We start from the raw sequence: 18,985 nt of genomic DNA, 5'->3' as shown, positions 1-18,985 counted from the left end.
CATGTCAATTTTGTTAAAGTTTTTCCTTCTAGTTTTTATCTGTTTATTTTACACTTATTTACGCCAGCGAGTGCAAGTTCCTAGGCATGCATGGTCACGGACATTTATTTAAGAGCTCAGCAAACAATCAAGTTCTTTGGCGTAGGCCCCGTCCGTAACTCGCATTCCGAAGGTACGGAAACTGCATATCCTGCCTGAAGACGAAGGCAGGGGCGCAGCCCACCCCCTGCGAAGTAAGGAAGGGTGCCATCTGGTGGTGGTGGGGTGGAAGGAGGAAGAGGACATCCTGGCGTCTTCAGGATGGAGGGGAGAGCCCGTCTAGAGGTTTTGGGGAGGATGGAGGGGAGGACCCAACATAGTGGTGTTGGGGGGGATGGAGGAAAGGTCCCGTCTTAGTGGTGGTTAGGGAGGATGGAGGTGGTTGTAGCGACAGCATCTGCGAACTCAGACATGTGTAAGTACCACCCTTTTATACTGGGCTATTAGGATATGATTGGATAGATGAGAAGGTAATAAGTGACGTGAACGATTGAGTCTTCCTGGCAGAACTTGCGCTAGGTTTCATTTCTCCTTTTAACTTGGATCTCAATTTTTTTGGGTGGATTTTGGATTTTCTATTAGTACAGTGTTCATTCTGACTTTCAGTGTTCCACTGCTTCACCTCAAGGCTGTTGTCTTTCACCTCTTTTGTTTATCATGTACACTAATGATTGTCGGGGTAGGTATGACAACAGTTATATTATAAAGTATGCAAATTACTCTTAACAGGATCTGAGGCATGGTCCTCGTGGAGGACTTTGTGTCATGGTGTGATCGATTTTCTCTTCAGCTCAATGTTAATAAAAAAAAAGGACATGGTGATTGATTTAAAGGAAGTCCCCACACAGTCCTCTGATGACAACATTCAAACGTTTGGACATTGAAATTGTTGATATTGGAATTGTTGGGCTTCGAGCTCTGAATTTTTTTGCCCGAACCCAGAGTAGTCCCCCCGGTTGTTGTAAGAGTAGTTAGGACTAGAAGTGAGGAGATGGGGTGGTAGAGGGATGCTGTTAAACTGTTGACGAACGGAGGTAAGTCTGCTGTATATATACAATCGTTGATTAACTGAATGTGCTCCACTCGTGTTTATTTAGCTTTGATTATCTGAATGCGCTCCACAGGTGTTTAATTAGGTTTAATTACCTGAACGTGCTCCTCCCAAACTTTGTTAATAAAACATAATTTGTAAAAGGTTTCAACAAAGGTTGTACTTTCTGAGGATATTAAAATATTGCCTATGAAAGCAGCTCATTTCGCCATAGGAATCAGATTTATTCTCCTTCATCCATGAACACACTTCGTTGATCTCTGGAAGAAGCCTTTTTGCCGTCAAACAAGCCAAGCAGCAGAACGAGTGCCTTCCTGCATTCAAGCTGAATAGCGATCAGCGGACTGGATCAACCACTGCAGTCGTCCAAACTCTGACCACTTTCGATTAAGACCGCGTTACTGCTAGCATTAGCATCGGTCAAGCGAGTGGGTGACTTGCAAGCGCTCTCTGTCAGCGCTTCCTGCCTTGAGTTTGGGCCTAACGACTCCAAAGTCGTCCTCAAACCGAGGCATGGCTACATGCCCAAAGTGCTCTCTACTCTACGCTGTCTGCTCTTCTCGATTCAGAAGACGAGTGTCAACTCCACTTACTATGCCCTGTTCGTGCCTTAAGGGTATACATGCAGTGCTCTGCCAACTGAGACAGTCAGATGAGCTCTTTGTATGCTTTGGTGGCTGGACTAAAGGGCTTCCGGTCACGAAGCAGAGACTATCCCGTTGGATAGTAGATGCTATCGCGTTGGCTTATACTTCGTTGGGCCTTCAATGCCCCATCGGCATCAGATCTCACTCCACTAGAGGCGTGGCCTCTTCCTGGGCATGGTCCAGTGGTGTGTCTATTGGTGACATCTGTGCGGCGGCCGGCTGGCCCTCGCCGTCCACCTTTGCTAGGTTTTACAATCTTCCTTAGTCCTACCGTTCAGTGACCCTGACCTGAGCATTCCAGGCTAGGGCCACAGAACATGTCGTTCTGCTCACATAGCACAGCATGGTTAGATTGGTTCCCCATAAGGGTCTAGAGACGCAATACTACTAAACGTTTCGAAAGGGAACGACTTGGTTACTTGTGTAATCTCAGTTCCCTGAGATAACGGGAACGAATATAGCGTAGACGAATATTGCTGGACGACTGGCGTTCGTCGCTTCAGTCGCATTAAACCTGATTCCTATTGCGAAATGAGCTGCTTTTATAGGCAGACGCCCTGCCCCTTTCGGCGGGCTCTGCGTTCATCCGGCGGGACGTGCAGCGATTGGCTCGTGCAGACACGCTGCTTCACCATAGGTTCGTGCAGTTCCCACTGAGCAGCCAATGAGCGCAGTCAGATCGCTGCTCTATTATGGCTGTGCAGTGGCACTGCATTTTTGAATTCCCCATAACCGTCTAGCAACGCAATACTCATTCCCGTTATCTCAGGGAACCAAGGTTACGTAAGTAACCGATTCATTATTCTTTGTACTTTTGACCATCCACTACGAACTGAGTTTCAGGCGTTGCCATCAGGACGCCTGCAAGCAGGACAAAAAGAACTACAGATTAATTTGTGACTGTGGCCATTAAGCTACTAAACTGTTCAGGCCTGGAGGAGAGTGTACTTAGTATACATAATGTATGACTTAAGAATAGAGTCTGGTATTTTAATGTGTGTTGAAGCAATGTATTGTTTATAATGTTTGATTTTATGGATGTAATAGTTTATTTGATATGTACATGGATGTGATTAGTGCTCTGGCACCTTGCTGCAATCGTAGTTTCCAAAAATGGGACACTGAGTCTCTGATCAATCTGGAATTGCAGGAAAATTACATTTTTATAACACTGATTGCTTGAAAAAGTCCCAAGCCTTTTACTAGCAACTATCCTGAGATGTAATATCAAAAATGACAAGCAAACAAGAAAAATATAGGTCAGGGGCCTCATTTATAAACGTTGCGTACGCACAAAAGAAGGCGTACGCCGCTCTCTACGCAATAATTGGTATTTATAAAAAGCAAACTTGACGGGAAAATGTGCGGTCCTTCACGCAAGCTCTGACCCAGGCGTACGCACAAAACGGGTGAAATGAGAAATGGCGACACCGTCGGCAGATGGAAGAAACACGTGAAAGTGTGTGAAACTTTAGACCGTTGTGTAAAAGAAATGACAATACTGCCTCTCATAAATAACATGAAGACTTTACAAAGCAAGTCTTACAATTAACAGCCTACACGAACAGCAGTGTATAACAAACAAAATCAAACGAAAATGACAACAGAAATGCAAATTAACACATATTTGCAAAAAGAAAAGTGAAAAATGTTCTGCAATAATATTGGCATGTTATGCAATTCATCCTCATAAATAATATAGTAAACAGAACGAAATAATGTACAAAACTTATATTCTCGTCAATGTGTCCGTCTGGCGGAGCAGATATAGATGCAATTAGATAGACAGACAGACAGATAGATAGATAATTAGGGAGATATATAGATAGATAAATAGATAGATGTATTAATTGTCCACTGGGGAAAGTTGTTTTCATAGTAAAACATTTCTTCATGAATCATCAGCTACGGAATCATGGTATTCATGCATATGCCTTTAGTTTGTTTTATTTTTGATAAAATAACGTATGATGTACGGCATGTCTTAACCATTCAGAAAGCTGCAAGAAATTACATTTGCGCTGAACTATTTCCCATTTCCACGTCGATTATTACCGACATCTGTAGCTTGTCAGATGCAATTAAATGGATGGAAATAAAATGCCCCATCACAATGCGTAATGACGCACAATGGCTGATCTTGCGCTCTTAGAAGATGTGGTAAATGGAAGGATTCGGAGTGAACGCATCTTCAGACAGCAAGAAGACTTGCTGGCAAACGAGGACGAGTTCCGACTTCCTCGAGCCGTCCTGTTGGACCTCTGCGGTCTTTTGGGCCCGGCGTTACAGAGGAGCACTCGGAGGAACCACGCCGTGCCAGTCCCACTTCAAGTCCTAACAACACTAGGATTCCTGGCGACTGGCACTTTTCAGAGGGAATTGGCTGACAGGTCAGGTATATCTCAGCCGACCCTTAGCCGGGTAATGCCAGACGTGTTAAAAGGCATAATAGCCTTGTCCCATGATTCCATAAAGTTTCCATACACGGCGGGTGAACAGGCAAACAAGAAAGCTCAATTTGCAGCTATGTACGGTTTCCCAAATGTCATCGGTGCTATTGACTGCACTCATGTTGCCATAAGGGCACCGAATGTTAATGAAAATGCTTTCATTAATCGAAAGCATTTTCATTCAGTCAATGTCCAAATTATTTGTGATGCAGAGATGTTGCTCACTAATGTAGTAGCTCGGTGGCCTGGGTCAACCCATGACTCATTTATTTTAAGACACAGCAGTGTTGGACGCAGACTCGAGGCTGGTGCTGTGCGTGATGGCTGGCTTATAGGTACGTTTGATTAATAGACATTTCACATTTTACTGTACTACAATGTCTTAACCCTTTCACTATCCTTGCAGGGGACAGTGGATATCCCCTCAAACAGTGGCTGCTTACGCCTTTCCTCAACCCACATAGTGCAGAGGAAAGGCACTACAACATGTGCCACAGCCGAGCTCGCGCTATAGTGGAGCGCACCATCGGCCTGTTTAAGGGCAGATGGCGCTGCCTCGACTGCACTGGAGGGAGGTTATTGTACACTCCTGAAAAGGTGTGCCAAATCGTGCTGGCATGTGCTGTGCTACACAATGTGGCACAGCTTAAAAACGTGCCTCTACCCCCTGACGCCGATTGCTGTGTTGGCCCTTACCCTGACCCCCATCCCCAGGCATTTGAGCCAAATGCTGCTGCTGTGCGCCAGCGCTTGGAAGTGATGCGTCGCTTGTAAAGAACAACAAAAGGTGTGGAAAAAATATTATTTATTCAAGAATTCCCTCATTGTGCAGTTTATTTCAGTCAGGACAGTCTTGATTTCGCCCAACTCCTTGGCCACCTCTCTGATTGAATTAACGACTTCCCTCTGCATTTCAAGGACTGCATCGGTGAGGACACGTCCACTGCTGGAGGGTTGAGAGCCGCGTGCCGTGGAGACGCTGGGTCCAGACGGCTGCTCAGCTGCAGCATCGTAACCACTGGCCCCGCTGGAACACCCAGCAACTGAAATAAAATTGTTCTATATGAATAAACTGTAATCGTGTAGCCTGCATACATGTGGCTTGACTGCATTCATTTGACTTATTTCACTTACCTGTGTCACCCGGTGCATCTGGCGCGTCAGTGTCCCCCTCCGCCTCAGTCACCACTCCACTTAATAGGGATTCCCCAATAATTGCCGCCAGTCTCTCATCAAGAGGGGTCAGCTCCGGTGTCCCCTTTCCCCCACCCGTGGCAGACACACTCTGGCGATGGAGCGCTAGACGCTTTTTTGCCTCGACTTTGATGTCCGACCATTTCTTTTTTATTTCGGCCACGGTCCGAGGTTGTGAGGCTACAGCATTTACGGCGTCTGCAACCTTTTGCCACTCAAGTGCCTTTTTGGCATTAGTAATGCCCACACTGTGCCCTCCAAACAACATTTTTCTCCTCTTTTCCACCTCGCCAACGATAACTTCTACTTCACATTGAGTGAAGTTACGTTTTTTTTATTTCCTCTCTGTGTTTGCCATGATTTCGCAATCAATGAATATTAACTTGTGGGCGTTTCACAGACTATTTATGGGCAACTATGGGCGTGACATGAAGCCGCAAAAGCTGCGCTACATTTAGAATTGATTGTGATTTATTAAGGGAAAACTGCGTAGGATGTGCGTGCGCACGGTTTTATAAATCCGAATATTCAAAGTTTTATAAATGAGGCCCCAGGTCATGCTTTTAAGAGCTCGCCAAAAAATTGCCACTGGTACATCATGTACTATAATATCATGTGTGCTTCCACAAATTGCATAGATGCCAGCCAATTGAAATGTCTTGTTGGAGGCAGGGCCGGATCTACCATATGGGCAATCTGGGCACGTGCCCAGGGGCCCTTGCGCAGAGAGGGGCCCTCCGTGATCTGAGTTTTTTTTTTTTTTTTTTTTTTTTTTTTTCACGTTCGCTGCTACATAAAAATATTATACACAAGGCTTGGCCTCGATCTTGATAATTATCCAATCAGAATTTTAAAAAAGTGTATATTACATTATATGATCTCTTATTCATGCAAATGCTTTTAAACAATTCATATGCGACAAGACAAAAGTCTGACTGTGACACACACACACACACACACACACACAGACACAGAAAGACGCTCGCGCGCCAGTATCGTGCGCACAGACAGCACTCCAGAATACAGTTATCTTTCGTGCTTGAACTTACAATAACACACACAATTATGCCAAAATGTCCGTTTTGTCGAGTATCTTCATAACATAAGAGCTGTCTTATGATGAACGTCAAGAGTTGTGAAAGAATGAGGCGCGTGCGAGAGCCGCGTCTCCGTCAGCTGGTCTTAAAGAGACAGCAGCCGATAAAGCTTTCTGTCAGTAAAGTTAATCAAAGAACAAAAAGAACAGAGAAAATGACTCATTGCTGTTGACTAAAGTTTTTTTTTTTTTTTTTTTTTTTTTTTTGTTGCTATAATAAGGATTAGTCTATATTTAATTTATAATTTATGCAGTGCAGTTTGGCAATTTCGGTATATGTCCTAGGTCTACCTGTTTGACAGGCACAGGTAAATATGACATTTATTTTTAACTCTTGTATTATTGAGACAAATAACAATATTGAATTTATTTTAATTTGAAAACACAGTGCATTTAGTTGTTGTTTCTAGTTTGAGTTGAGAAATGGGCTACAAATTTCAGTATTATCACTAATCTGTGTGTGCATTTTACTTGAGAAATAAGCAAGTTAACTCATGAAACCATTTGTTTACTATATCGCAATCGCATATCGCAATATTGACCTCAATAATCACAATATGACATTTTCCCCAAATCGTGCAGCCCTACTTTTCAGAAAAATGTATTTCGTATCATTGTCTTGTGAACTAGTCATTCAGCTTTTGATCAATAGTGATTGGCAGGTTAAATCCCACACCTGGTGGGCCACCTGTGTGTGTTCCGTTGGAGGGTGTGGTTGTCAGGTAGGGGAGGGGGCCCATGAGCTTCAGTGCCCAGGGGCCCCTGGGGGTACTAATCCAGCCTTGGTTGGAGGCTGAAGGTTGGTCCCAATTCACATACTTATGCACTATTCAATGACGTTTTTAAGCATAAATAGTGTGAGTAGTGTGTTCAAACTGAAAATTCCAAAAAGAAAAAGTGCACTTTAAATACCCGGATGATGCACTAAATTAACGAAAAAAACTAAGAGTGTAATGTTGGACACTTCATGCAACCAACTGTCGCACTGTAGCAGAGGGGGAGGGGCTATCAGACTCCGATGCTGAATGACAAATTAATCTTATGAAATTCACACACTACTCGGATAAGTACATTGTGCATAAGTATATTCTAAGTATACTGTAGGTGCGTAGTCTATAGTGCATCATTTGGGACGCTACTCTGGACTTTGAAAGACTTTGCTAACAACCTAAATGTTGTATTGTCGATTTGACCAATGGAATGCTATCCGGCATCTCACCTATCACATAATAAATCAGACAGTATCGTATATTGTGTAGATCATTCACAGATTACATATTTCACCTAGATGTTGGTAGGTACTTATGTCAAATTGCTTGCAATTGGAGTCTTACTTGGCAAATAAATTCTTGATGAACCCCTTTTCCTCTTTGATGGAGCATAGATGACATTTAGTTTAATTTTATTGATTCTTTTCTAACCCCCCCACATGGAAAGAACCTATATAAACATATATGTTTTAATATATGTTTTGATATATGTTTTTAATATATGTGACATATATAAAATTGGCCGTTTTCCTATATTATATGTACATATATGCACATATATGCACCTACATGTTCACCTATATATGCTCACCTATATGTTCACATATATATGCACCTATATGTTCACCTATATATGCACCTATATGTTTACCTACTATATATTAGTAAAATTATTAAAATCCATAGCTACTAGGCCTACACTGTAAAAAAAAAAAAAATCCCGTATACAAACGGTAAATCTCTGGCAGCAGTTTCCAGACGGATTCCGTTAAATTACAGCAAATAACCATTTCACAAAATTACAGGCAAAAACAGTGAAAATACAGAATTGACTTTACAGTCAAAATTTTTTAAATTACAGTACATTACTGTTGATAATGGCTTATTAAACCGTGGAAAAACGGATAAATGATGTCAAATTACATTTAAAAAAAAACATTTAACTTTCAAGTTAAACTGTAAATTTAGGGTTTTATAAAGTTATTTTATAATAATGCTGTCTATCTACAGTAATTATCTTTTAATATATAGTTTTTCCTGTGTATAATAACTATGAAGTTATGTATAAAAATGCATTAAATACATAAATTCAAATTCAAAGTTTGTATATTTACAGTTAAGGCATTTCCAATTTCACAACTTTGACCAATCTCTAATTAAGTACTTAATAATAGCAAATGTACAGTCAATTTCTGTTAAATTAATTAAACGTATAAGTACAAAATACCTGCACATTTACAGTATTACTCATTAAACAAACACTGAACATCAAGATATGTGAATGATAGGAAATACAATCTTAGTATATAATTTAGAACATGTAAAAATATCTACATTAAAAGGCAATTGCTGTATGCCTTTATACTCTACTATAACTTATTTTAAACATTTACAATTACATTTTATCCAAAGTGACTTAAAAATTAAGAGAACAATAGAAGCAACAAGTGCAGTGACAAGTCCCAGTTAGTGTAGCACAGTATACAAGTTTATTTATTTATTATTAAAACAAAGATTTAGTATTATTGGGTCAAGTGTTTATGAAAAGATGGATCTTTAGCAGTTTCTTGAAAATGTGTTAAGTTGGGCAGGTCATCCCACCAGCAGGGAACAGTCCAGGTAAAGGTCAGTGAAAGTGGTTTTGTGTCTCTTTGGGATGATGGCACCACAAGGCGCCGTTCACTTGCAGAACACAAGCTTCTGGAGACACATAGATCTGAAGCAGTGAGTTTAGGTCTTGCTGCAGCATCTGGATCAGTTGCAGAGGTTTGACTGATGCTGGAAGGCCTGCCAGGAGAGCATTACAATAGTCCAGTCTGGATAGAACAAGAGCTTAGACAAGGAGTTGTGTGACTCCGACAGGAAGGGCCGGATCTTTCTGGTGTTGTATAAGGCAAATCAGCAGGATCGCATGGTTTGGCTGAAAGTGAAACCATAAGCAGTTTTGTCTTGGCAAGGTTGAATTGAAGGTGAAGGTCATTCATCCAGCAAGAATTTTCCATCAGGTAGGCTGAGATGCGAGCAGCAACCGTCAGATCCTCTGGCTGGAATGAAAGGTAGAGATATATGTCATTATAAGTGATAGGAAAACCCATGTTTCTAAATGACAGAGCCTAGTTACAATACAAAAAAATTATAATAATAGATGGGTGGAATCTAACACAATCGTGGTCTTACTGAAGCAAAACCAAACCTTGTGCAGCTCCAGTGGCCTCACAAGGATCAAATGAATATTCACATGGGAAAATATAGTATAAAACAAATTAAATTTTCTGCCACTTTTAGTGCAATCATATGGAATCAGAAGACTCGGCCATTACAATATTTTAAATTACTTCTTCCCATACCTTGTTTGCCATGATCATTCTGCTTTCCACTTGACCTGAAATCACAAATATATATATATATATATATATTTTTTTTTTACAACTCAGTATTACATTTGCATATGTCAGAATATGTTCCACTGGGACAATGCAAAACCTCAACTGACGTGTTGGCAAGCATGCAGCCAGAATATGGAATTTATCATGTGGTGTTCATATTCTAGCCTCATGTGTTTTCCTGTATCAACAACAAGTATTTGCTGAATTCGTTTTCTTAACGGTCTTGATAACCACATTAACCCTTATGAAAATTAACTATGGTTTAACCAAAAAAAAAAAAACCTTGGTAACGTTAGGCCTATTTGTAGTATAACTGTGGTTATTAAAAATGGTAATAAAAATCCGCCAAAAACGTGGTTACTATTTTTTAAGAGAAGAGTTTTCAGCTTCCAGACAGTGTTTAAAAATGTCCCGCCATTTAAGAGATTGATTTACTGACAGATACTATCGCGTATTAACAAAGATTTTATACACAATTAAACGGACTTTATGTATATCAAGTCTACGAAAGCTTGTTTTAGGTATTTTTTGAGGTGTGGGTTCAACTGATCTTTCTTAAAACAGATGGAAAATGTAAAGATGCATGCTACATTTTCAGTGTTTTGCCTCCAGCTCATCATTTAAAATGCTAATGTTAGCTTGAAAACTGTAACGTAAACTTAACACAAATGTAATATAAAATATCGTTCACATGCAGACTCTTACCTCAGCCGGTGATCGGTTGGCATGATGTCCGCTGTGACGAACCAGGCTCACTGAAAAGGGTGCTATTTCCGAAGAATCCAAACTGACAACAGCTAGGGCTCCTGCTCACGGCTGCTCTCGACGAACACGATTGCTTTGAATTATGAGGTGTCATATTGAACCCCTGTTAATCTCACAATCCACTTCAGGAGAGTAGACTGAATTCAAATCTCCCACTTGCACTTGATACAGATCCAAAGTCGACTGATCAGCTGACCGTTGTGGGCGCGACTAAACAGCGGAAACGTAATGGCGGCGAATTTGAATCTGCGTCATCGCGTGCGCGCGCGCGCACACACACACACACACACACACACACAAAGCCCTGAATGTGCAGCAACGGAGATTTAGAAAAATATTAATAAAATATACATGAAATTATGGGAGAATAAGACAATGAAATAATGATCAAAATGAGCATCTATTTGCAAGACAAGATTAAAAGACTATAGCCTAAAAACAATTCAATACAGGTCTACTGTAGCCTATGTAGGGTAGGCTGTATGTACAAATACTATTATTTAACCTTAAAAAAAACCTCACTTTAACCCCCACATGCTTAATAATCTGTAAGGACAACATATTGAATAGATGCAGATTTCTGCAGTTATACCTTCTTTTCTTTGTTTTCTAATTTCACAGAAAAAAATCTGTAAAATATTACTTTGTAAAAATACAGACAAGTTCCTTAAAAAACGTAAATTGATGTAAAACCAAAATACAAGCAATTACCTGTAAATTTAATAGTGGACCTTTAAATTACAGCAAATATCTGTAAAATAACAGGCATTCACTATAATGACAAAACGGTAAAATTCTGTTAAAAAAATACAGACCATTACCTGTAAAAGTACACTTTTTTTTACAGTGTAGGCAACATTAATAAAACCCCAAAATGTAGAAATTTACATTATTTATTTACTTAAGAACAATCAAATAGTGCAAGAACAAAAATAAGACAAAAAACTGAACAGAATTTTTTTTTTTAATTTTATTTTTATCTTTTTGATCTCAGCTCCGTGAGCTTCGAATTGATAGATGTGCCTATCTGAGCTAGGCATCATGTATGACAGTTTCCAAAGTGAGATATGAGCTACAAAATGACCATCCTGCCATGAGCTATAGGAGACATATCTTGTATGTACATATAGGGCTTATATGTATATATAAAGAAGCAATACAGGAGACCTATATGGCCTGTATATGCACATATATGCACCTCAATTATGCCTATATGTGGCATATATACGCATATATGCAGCATATATATTATCATATATGTGCATATATGCTGTATATATGCAGCATATATGTGCATATAAACTGCATATAGGTTTCATATATGCGCATATATCCTCATATAGATTCTTTCCATGTGGGCCTAATCCCCTAAACCTGAAACAGTCGTATAGGTTCCTTCATAATAAGTTTTCATGCTTTTATTTATCATTTTTTACATTACACATACATTATTTCATAAGATCTGGCATTGTTATTGAGTATACGAACACAGGTCTGTGTTACTCAATTATTATCCCAAATAGGAAATGTTTGCTTCACTGGACAGTTTGTCCTTAGTTGAAGTCCACTGTGTTCACGGCTGATTGATTTTGCCAAGCCTGCAGTACAGAGTCAAATGTATGCTTCAGAGTGGCCACAGAGTGAACTAGACTATCAGGAAAACATGATGAGGGGACATTAGTTTAGATTACCAATACTGTTCACTGAAAAAACACAACTCTGTTATTTTTCACTCATTTCTTCTCATTATTTCATTCTAAACCCATATTGTCTTTTTTGTGGAACACAGGATAATTTCAATATATTAAATACATATTAAAAAATATTCAATGCTCGCATTGATTGGTAGATTCATTGTTTTTATGATGTAAAATACAATGAATTACACTGTCTTCTACTGGAATCCCATTAGCTATGGCCGTAACTACTCTTCATCATTCTTCGTATATGTTTTTTTTATTTGTATTTTTTTATCCACCAGACTGTTGCAGAACTGGTGGTCTCGGCGTAAGATGAAACGAGCAGGTGAGCAGAATAACAGTAAAGAAGGGCTTCCGCAATGGGATAGAGACTGGAACTTGCAGCCAATGAACGCACACGGCCTGGTGGACGAGTACCTGGAAATGGGTGAGTTCTGCGCGACGAACACCTATAGTGAGATATAACGCGTGTCATTTTCAAATGGCAAAATAGAATCTTGCCAAGTTTGGCAAGCAGGACGAGGCCGAGAGCTGTGGGAACGAAGCTCATGGCTCTCGGCCACGTCCTGCTTGCCACACCAAAGAAGTTAGTGAAAATGAATAATTTGGTTTAATGGCACAGGTGGTTGATTCTATTGTCCATTTGAGGACTGAGGTTTGTTACGATTACAGGACACACTACCTAGAATGCCAAGTATTTTCAACAGGACCGCATTCCTGCAATGCATTTGCCAAGCAATTGTGTCAGTTTTTACACATTTTCATAAAGTATATTTCTACCCTAAGGAAGCCATTTTTAGACTGGCTTAATCACAAAAGGGTAAATGCTTGATTATAATGAGTGTTCTAATTCGGCAAATCATTTGCTTGCTGCGTAGATGGGATCTTTATTTCATCTGTTTTCTGTACAGTTCTGCAGTTTGGTTTCACTACAATCTTTGTGGCGGCGTTTCCTCTGGCTCCTCTGCTGGCTCTGCTCAACAACATCATTGAGATCCGATTAGACGCCTACAAGTTTGTCACGCAGTGGAGGAGACCGATGCCCGCCCGCGCTACTGACATCGGTCAGTCCTTTTCACCTCAATTAGCCTGATGTCTGTTTATTCCAACCTAAAAACAAGAAACCCAAGAGTCATTTGTTATAATTACATTTAGTATGTTGTCAATTTTGATTGTTAGCACCAGTATTTACATTATACAGAATAAATTACTGCTTGATAGCTGATACATTAATATAGCAGATAATTTTACAGATATACTGTATGTATTATCTGTCCTGGTATATTTCAATACATGTGCTTTGAAAGATTGGTAATTTTGTTTGTTTGTTTGTTTAATTTGTTTGTTTGATTAGGTATCTGGCATGGAATCCTGGAGGGAATTGGAGTTGTGGCTGTCATAACAAACGCCTTCGTCATTGCCATCACTTCAGATTACATCCCTCGCTTCGTCTATGCATTCAAATATGGGCCCTGTGTGGACAAGGGTTACCGGCATGAGAAGTACGAAAATTTCCAAATAGCTGAAAGCAGCAATTACAGGGCTAACAAAAAAAACAGTGGCATGCGTATTGTAAAGCTGAGCAGATTTATTTTGTTAGCCACTCTGGTGGAGATGGGTGCACTGCACTGCTTTTTTGTTGTTGTTGTTTTTTGTCTCATTTCCAGTCCAAATAACTAAAAATTCTTGGATCAAGATTCATTCACTAGATGTAAATACTACAAGTAAAATGGCATAAGATTTTATGACTTGTTTTCCGAAAAACTGTTTTTTTGCTTAAAACAAGGTAAAACATCTGCTAATGGGGTAAGAAACATAATCTTGTTTCCGTTTGAATTAACCTCAGTGGCAGATAATTTTGCTTGTTTTAAGCTTAATTTAGTTTTTTTGTTTTTTTTTTTCAGCTTATTCAGCTTCAACATCAACTTGTCAATGTTTCTGGGAAACTATTTTGAAAATTAGAAATTCATTAATTCAGCTAACACTAACCCTTGTGGTGGCCTTGTGGCGAAGGCCTGGGAGGAGTAGATGGAGGTAGCACCATGGTGGAGATGATGGGAAAAGTGGCCAGGTAGTGTTAATCCAAGCAGCCAAGATGTTAGCCCATGGCGGAGTTGACGACGGGAGGAGCCATGATGTAGAGGTAGCTGACGACATCTGGGTGATGAACGACGGAGAGGGAGCCATAGTTAGGGGAGCCTAAGGTGCAGACGTAGAGCCGATACGACCAAGTGACACCACTGGCCAAAGACCAAGGTGGAGCCGCTGCAACAAACGTCTGAGGAGGAACCAGAGCACCGGAGAACCAAGGCGCAGCCGGGGGGAAGAAGGAGCCTGCTGAAGTCGTAGGAGTGGAGAGATGGAGCGCAGCGGAAGGCTTGCAAGTCTGTGGCACAGACAGAGTGACAACTGACCATGGTGAAGCCGGAGGGACAAGGGGAACCTGGTGAAGCAGAGGGTGGGAGGAGCCAAGCTGGAGACTCCAGGTCGACAGGTCGAGTTGGAGAGAAGGGGTCAGCGGCCTGTGGCAGAGCCAGGGGATTGGGCTTCCACAGCTGGGCTTCCACTCTGGGGCAATCGTTGACGCTGTACTCCTCACAGGCTCCTTTGTTGTGGTGGGCAGAAGCGACCCGTCTGCGGGGGGCTCTGGCATAGTTTCCGTGGTGCAGGGTGATGAAAGGATGAGCTCTGGGCTAGATGACGATTTCCAAAATAACAATTTCAGGGTACCATCATCGAAGGCCGATCGTTGCGCAAGTCAGCAAAAATGGATGGAATAATCCAAAAACGAAAGTCCTTCCTTGGCTAGGGCAGTAAAAGCTGCAGCATATTCCATTTTCTTACTTTTAGGTCCGATATTATGTAACGTTAAGGTCCAGATGATGATGAAGGGTAGTGATGGGACGGTTGATACTGGGGCTCCGATGCTCTGATGCAGTTTTCAAAGCACTATTGTATCCCACACTGACACTGTACCGTTGCTTGTATCGAAATGACAATACCATGTGATTGATGTTTGAAGCTTCAAACAGAGCTTTAAATGCAGTATCGGAAGGCGGGTCAGCTGGTTTGAAAAAATTGGCTCTTCCCCCCGATGCATAAAAGGGAAATGATTATCCCATCACTTCGAGGGCTGTCAGACATGCAAACGTGTGTGTGTGTGTGTGTGTGTGTGTGTGTGTGTGTGTGTGTGTGTGTGTGTGTGTGTACACTTATTTGGGATTCAGTAGAATAGTTCAGAGTCAATAGAATAGAATAGAGTCAACTGTAACCTCAACACCAAACAGAAACTGAATGCACGTAACACCTCTATTGCATTTAATCATGTATTATAGCTGGGGTCTCAGAGACCCCTAACCGAACATAAGGGTTAAACAGCTCACCCAAAATATTTTTTCAACAACTCACGTCAAATATTAATTATACTTTTATATTTTATATTATTGATCAATATGTGAATCTGTTGACCAGGCTACACATGACATGAGTTGTGGTCTCATTGGCACAAATTAATTTAGATGACATTAGATCAGATTAGATAGAACTGTACTGATCCCAGATCGATTCCACTCTTGTACATCACAGACTTCAGAAGCTTTGTTTGGTCATTTGCTTTTTCAAACCGTATATCCTCTGCTCCGTGATGATTTGTTAGATATGGTAGAGAAAACAACTCTGACCACCAGATGTCGCTAATGCGCATTGTAATGAGTAATTAACCGTTTTTTGGCACAATTTGATGAAAGCCTCAATCGCTTCAGAAAGCCGTGCTGTTTCACGGTAGCGGGAACCACGCCATTAAAACGAGGAGGGCAGTGTATTCCTTTTCTTTTTTTTTTTGGTCTTTAGGACCCAAAGAGAGATACCTGGCAGTAGCTTTCACGCTGACAAAGTCTCTTTAAAGGGGTACCAATTTGAATACTTCCTGCTGGGGGATGTTAAATGTTCTGTGTCCTGGGTGATAACAGGAAACAACAGGACATCCAACATTTGGCTGGAAACCGCTGCCTCCCTTATCACCAGACGTGGCGGGGATGTTACAGTGGTTTCGTGAGGGTGTCGGGTAGGAGCTGATTGATGTGTTTTACATGCCCCATCCCAAAGTGGCACACCCCACAGACCTGGGAACAAAAAACCCTCAGGACTTTTGTCTCATGTCTATTATGAGGCTGCTGAGCGCAACAAGCCGGTCACCAGTCTTTACGAGGGACAGCACAACTCGCCAAACTCTGCTTTTGAGCCATTCTTTTAGCAGGTCAGCCTGGTATGAGTCACCACCTCGAGTAACCTCTCACACACTTTATCATTACGGGAGGAGCGCTCGGAGGCAGCGCTCTCAAAGTCCATCTTTTTTTTTCTTTTCTTTTTTTAGATGGCTATTTCACTCTTTAATTCCTCACAATTAAATGTAGCCAAAGAACAGCCAGACAATATATTAAAGGTCCCATTCCATGGATTATTTTTATTATTTAATAATGTTTCCAGGGGTGCCCTTATAATGTTAGTATGTTTTTTAGATCAAAAATTGTTATAATTTAGAAATAAAAGGCATATTTCCTAGCCTGATTTCATTCCCTGGTTTGAACACTCTGTTTGAAGGGGCGTGTCTGCTGTGAGACTTCAGTGTAAACACCCACTGCTGTGATTGGCTGACATGCTTGCATATGAAATATCTGGCATTACATGTGGAACTATCTGGAAAACTTTTACTATTACAGCTATTATACGGTTTTACTATTACAGCTATCTGGATTAACGAATCGTGAGAAGTTTTTTATGTATTTAGATCTATTACCATTACATAAAAGGTTGCAGTGATGAGCATTGAGCAGATGACAGCCTGTTGATCGCGTGAAAGATCTTATCATTGCAACGCAGTTTCTGCACTCTCACTAATGATTTCACCAATGCAAACATGAGGTATATAAATACAGTAAGAGCTTCGTTGTGCAGTGTAACAGCGTCATTGATTTCATAACGAGTTTTGGCAAGAGTCCAGATAAACTCGCGCTGTGTCACCGACAGCAGCTTGGGCGATTGGAAAGGGATTGTTCTTTGATCGCTTTCTGTATATTAATCACAGTTTAAGTAAGATTATTTTCATCCTACTAAGAGAAACGAACGATGTGAAGAGTGATCGCTACTTCCATATTAAATCACTTACCGCTTGCTGGAATATAGTTGAAATTGCCCCCTTCGTCAGTATGAAACGCTGAGAGAAGTCTGCTTGATATTATTCCAGGTTAGAAAAACAGTCCGTGGTGAAATGGACAGAGCAAGCTAACAACTTCGAATTAAACTTTTGCGGTATCCGATTATAGATAAACATCAACCACGTCTGTTGACATTTCGCCATCAATACGCCTGTGTTCCTGTGGGCGGAGGTTACGGTTCTAGTGACATCATTAAAGAAGGAAGTAGAGGGGTGTAGTCCAATCCAGCCGTTTTTTGTAGTCAACTTCTGTTAAATAAAATATCTCGCTTGGCATTGAACTTTGAGCTTTATAATTTTACAGATATTATTTATACTCTAACAACAACATTACACACTAACTAAAGTTTGAAACATGGGATCACATAGAACGGGACCTTTAATGCAAGCATATAACTTCTCAAATTAGATGAGTCATGATTATCATTTAATTCCTCAGCAATAAATACACCCAAATATCAATCAGACAAGACAACATGGTCTGGATGAAAGGCTGTGTTTAAATCTTTAATAAGATCAGCCTGATATGCCTGACCAGCTGAAAATACCTCTGATGATGTGCTCCCAGAGGAGAGATAGCCCGCGAGCATCTCTCCGATCTGAGGTAGCATCGTATAACAGCGTGCCTTCGCACCCACGATAATCGAATCGAAGAGCTTGAGTTGCACACACACATCACAGTATGGTCTGATGACAGAAGACCTGTCGATACACCTGTGGCACATCTAATTATAGCCTCTGACACGCGCATTCCAATGACGTGCACTGTCCGAGTCTAAGTTCAAAGTCAATTCCATTGACTCGTTGCACACATATATTCACAGCTGGTCACACACAAAAGCGTTGCCCATAGCACTTAAAAAATCAAGCGCAGCATTGAGTATATCTTTTGAAAGGGAACTAAGACAAATGAAACAGGAAACTGAAAGTGAGCAAACCAAAAGTCCATGTAATATATAATTTAACTTAATTATTAAAGATAAGAGGTTGCATTCAAAATCCTTATATGAAGCTTTGTATTGCTAATGCTATATATTTGTGTTTTCCCTGTCTTTACACAGATGTCTAAGAGGATACTTGAACAACAGCTTGTCTGTTTTTGACATGGGTGAATTTAAAAACGGAAGTTTCCAAAATCAGTACTGCAGGTACTGCAACACTCATGCTAGTTTTACGGTGTTAAATACTTTTTTTATCTTTTTTTAATTTTTTATCATGGAGATCAAGTTCTGTTATTCCCCTCTACAGATATCGGGATTACAGAGCACCTCCGTGGAGTCCTGAACCCTACGACTTCACCTTGCAGTTCTGGCATGTTTTGGCTGCCAGACTAGCCTTCATCATCGTCTTTGAGGTCAGTGCTACTTCACGTTTTTGTAATCTTATTTGAGTAATGTTTTATAGCATTTGCAATGTAGTTTTGGGGAAGCTACTTTGAAACTTTAGCACTCAAAT

At 40.6% G+C, this 18,985-nt stretch overlaps 1 protein-coding gene and 2 long non-coding RNA genes across 6 annotated transcripts in view; 2 read left to right on the top strand and 1 right to left on the bottom strand.

Moving 5' to 3' along the window:
* The window catches only part of ano3 (anoctamin 3), a 132,841-nt gene that overhangs the window by 106,800 nt on the left and 7,056 nt on the right, over positions 1-18,985 (top strand). For all 4 annotated transcript variants that reach the window (XM_082160419.1, XM_082160422.1, XM_082160420.1 and 1 more), the window contains 5 exons: positions 12,600-12,745; positions 13,230-13,382; positions 13,673-13,820; positions 18,592-18,678; positions 18,779-18,884. In XM_082160419.1, coding sequence (XP_082016545.1) covers positions 12,600-12,745; positions 13,230-13,382; positions 13,673-13,820; positions 18,592-18,678; positions 18,779-18,884 — 640 coding nt within the window. The remainder of the gene's footprint in view (positions 1-12,599; positions 12,746-13,229; positions 13,383-13,672; positions 13,821-18,591; positions 18,679-18,778; positions 18,885-18,985) is intronic.
* LOC309491148 lies at positions 4,397-5,199 on the top strand. The gene is made up of 3 exons (XR_014202940.1): positions 4,397-4,522; positions 4,594-4,974; positions 5,106-5,199. It is a non-coding gene; the product is annotated as an uncharacterized lncRNA (long non-coding RNA).
* LOC309491138 lies at positions 8,406-10,806 on the bottom strand. Its single transcript, XR_014202930.1, has 3 exons — positions 10,559-10,806; positions 9,815-9,849; positions 8,406-9,511 (listed from the first exon to the last, which is right to left on the bottom strand). It is a non-coding gene; the product is annotated as an uncharacterized lncRNA (long non-coding RNA).

Source organism: Leuciscus leuciscus (genome assembly GCF_965113295.1).
Source record: "Leuciscus leuciscus genome assembly, chromosome: 25".
NCBI lineage: Eukaryota > Metazoa > Chordata > Actinopteri > Cypriniformes > Leuciscidae > Leuciscus > Leuciscus leuciscus.
This window is presented reverse-complemented; position numbering and strand designations above follow the sequence as displayed.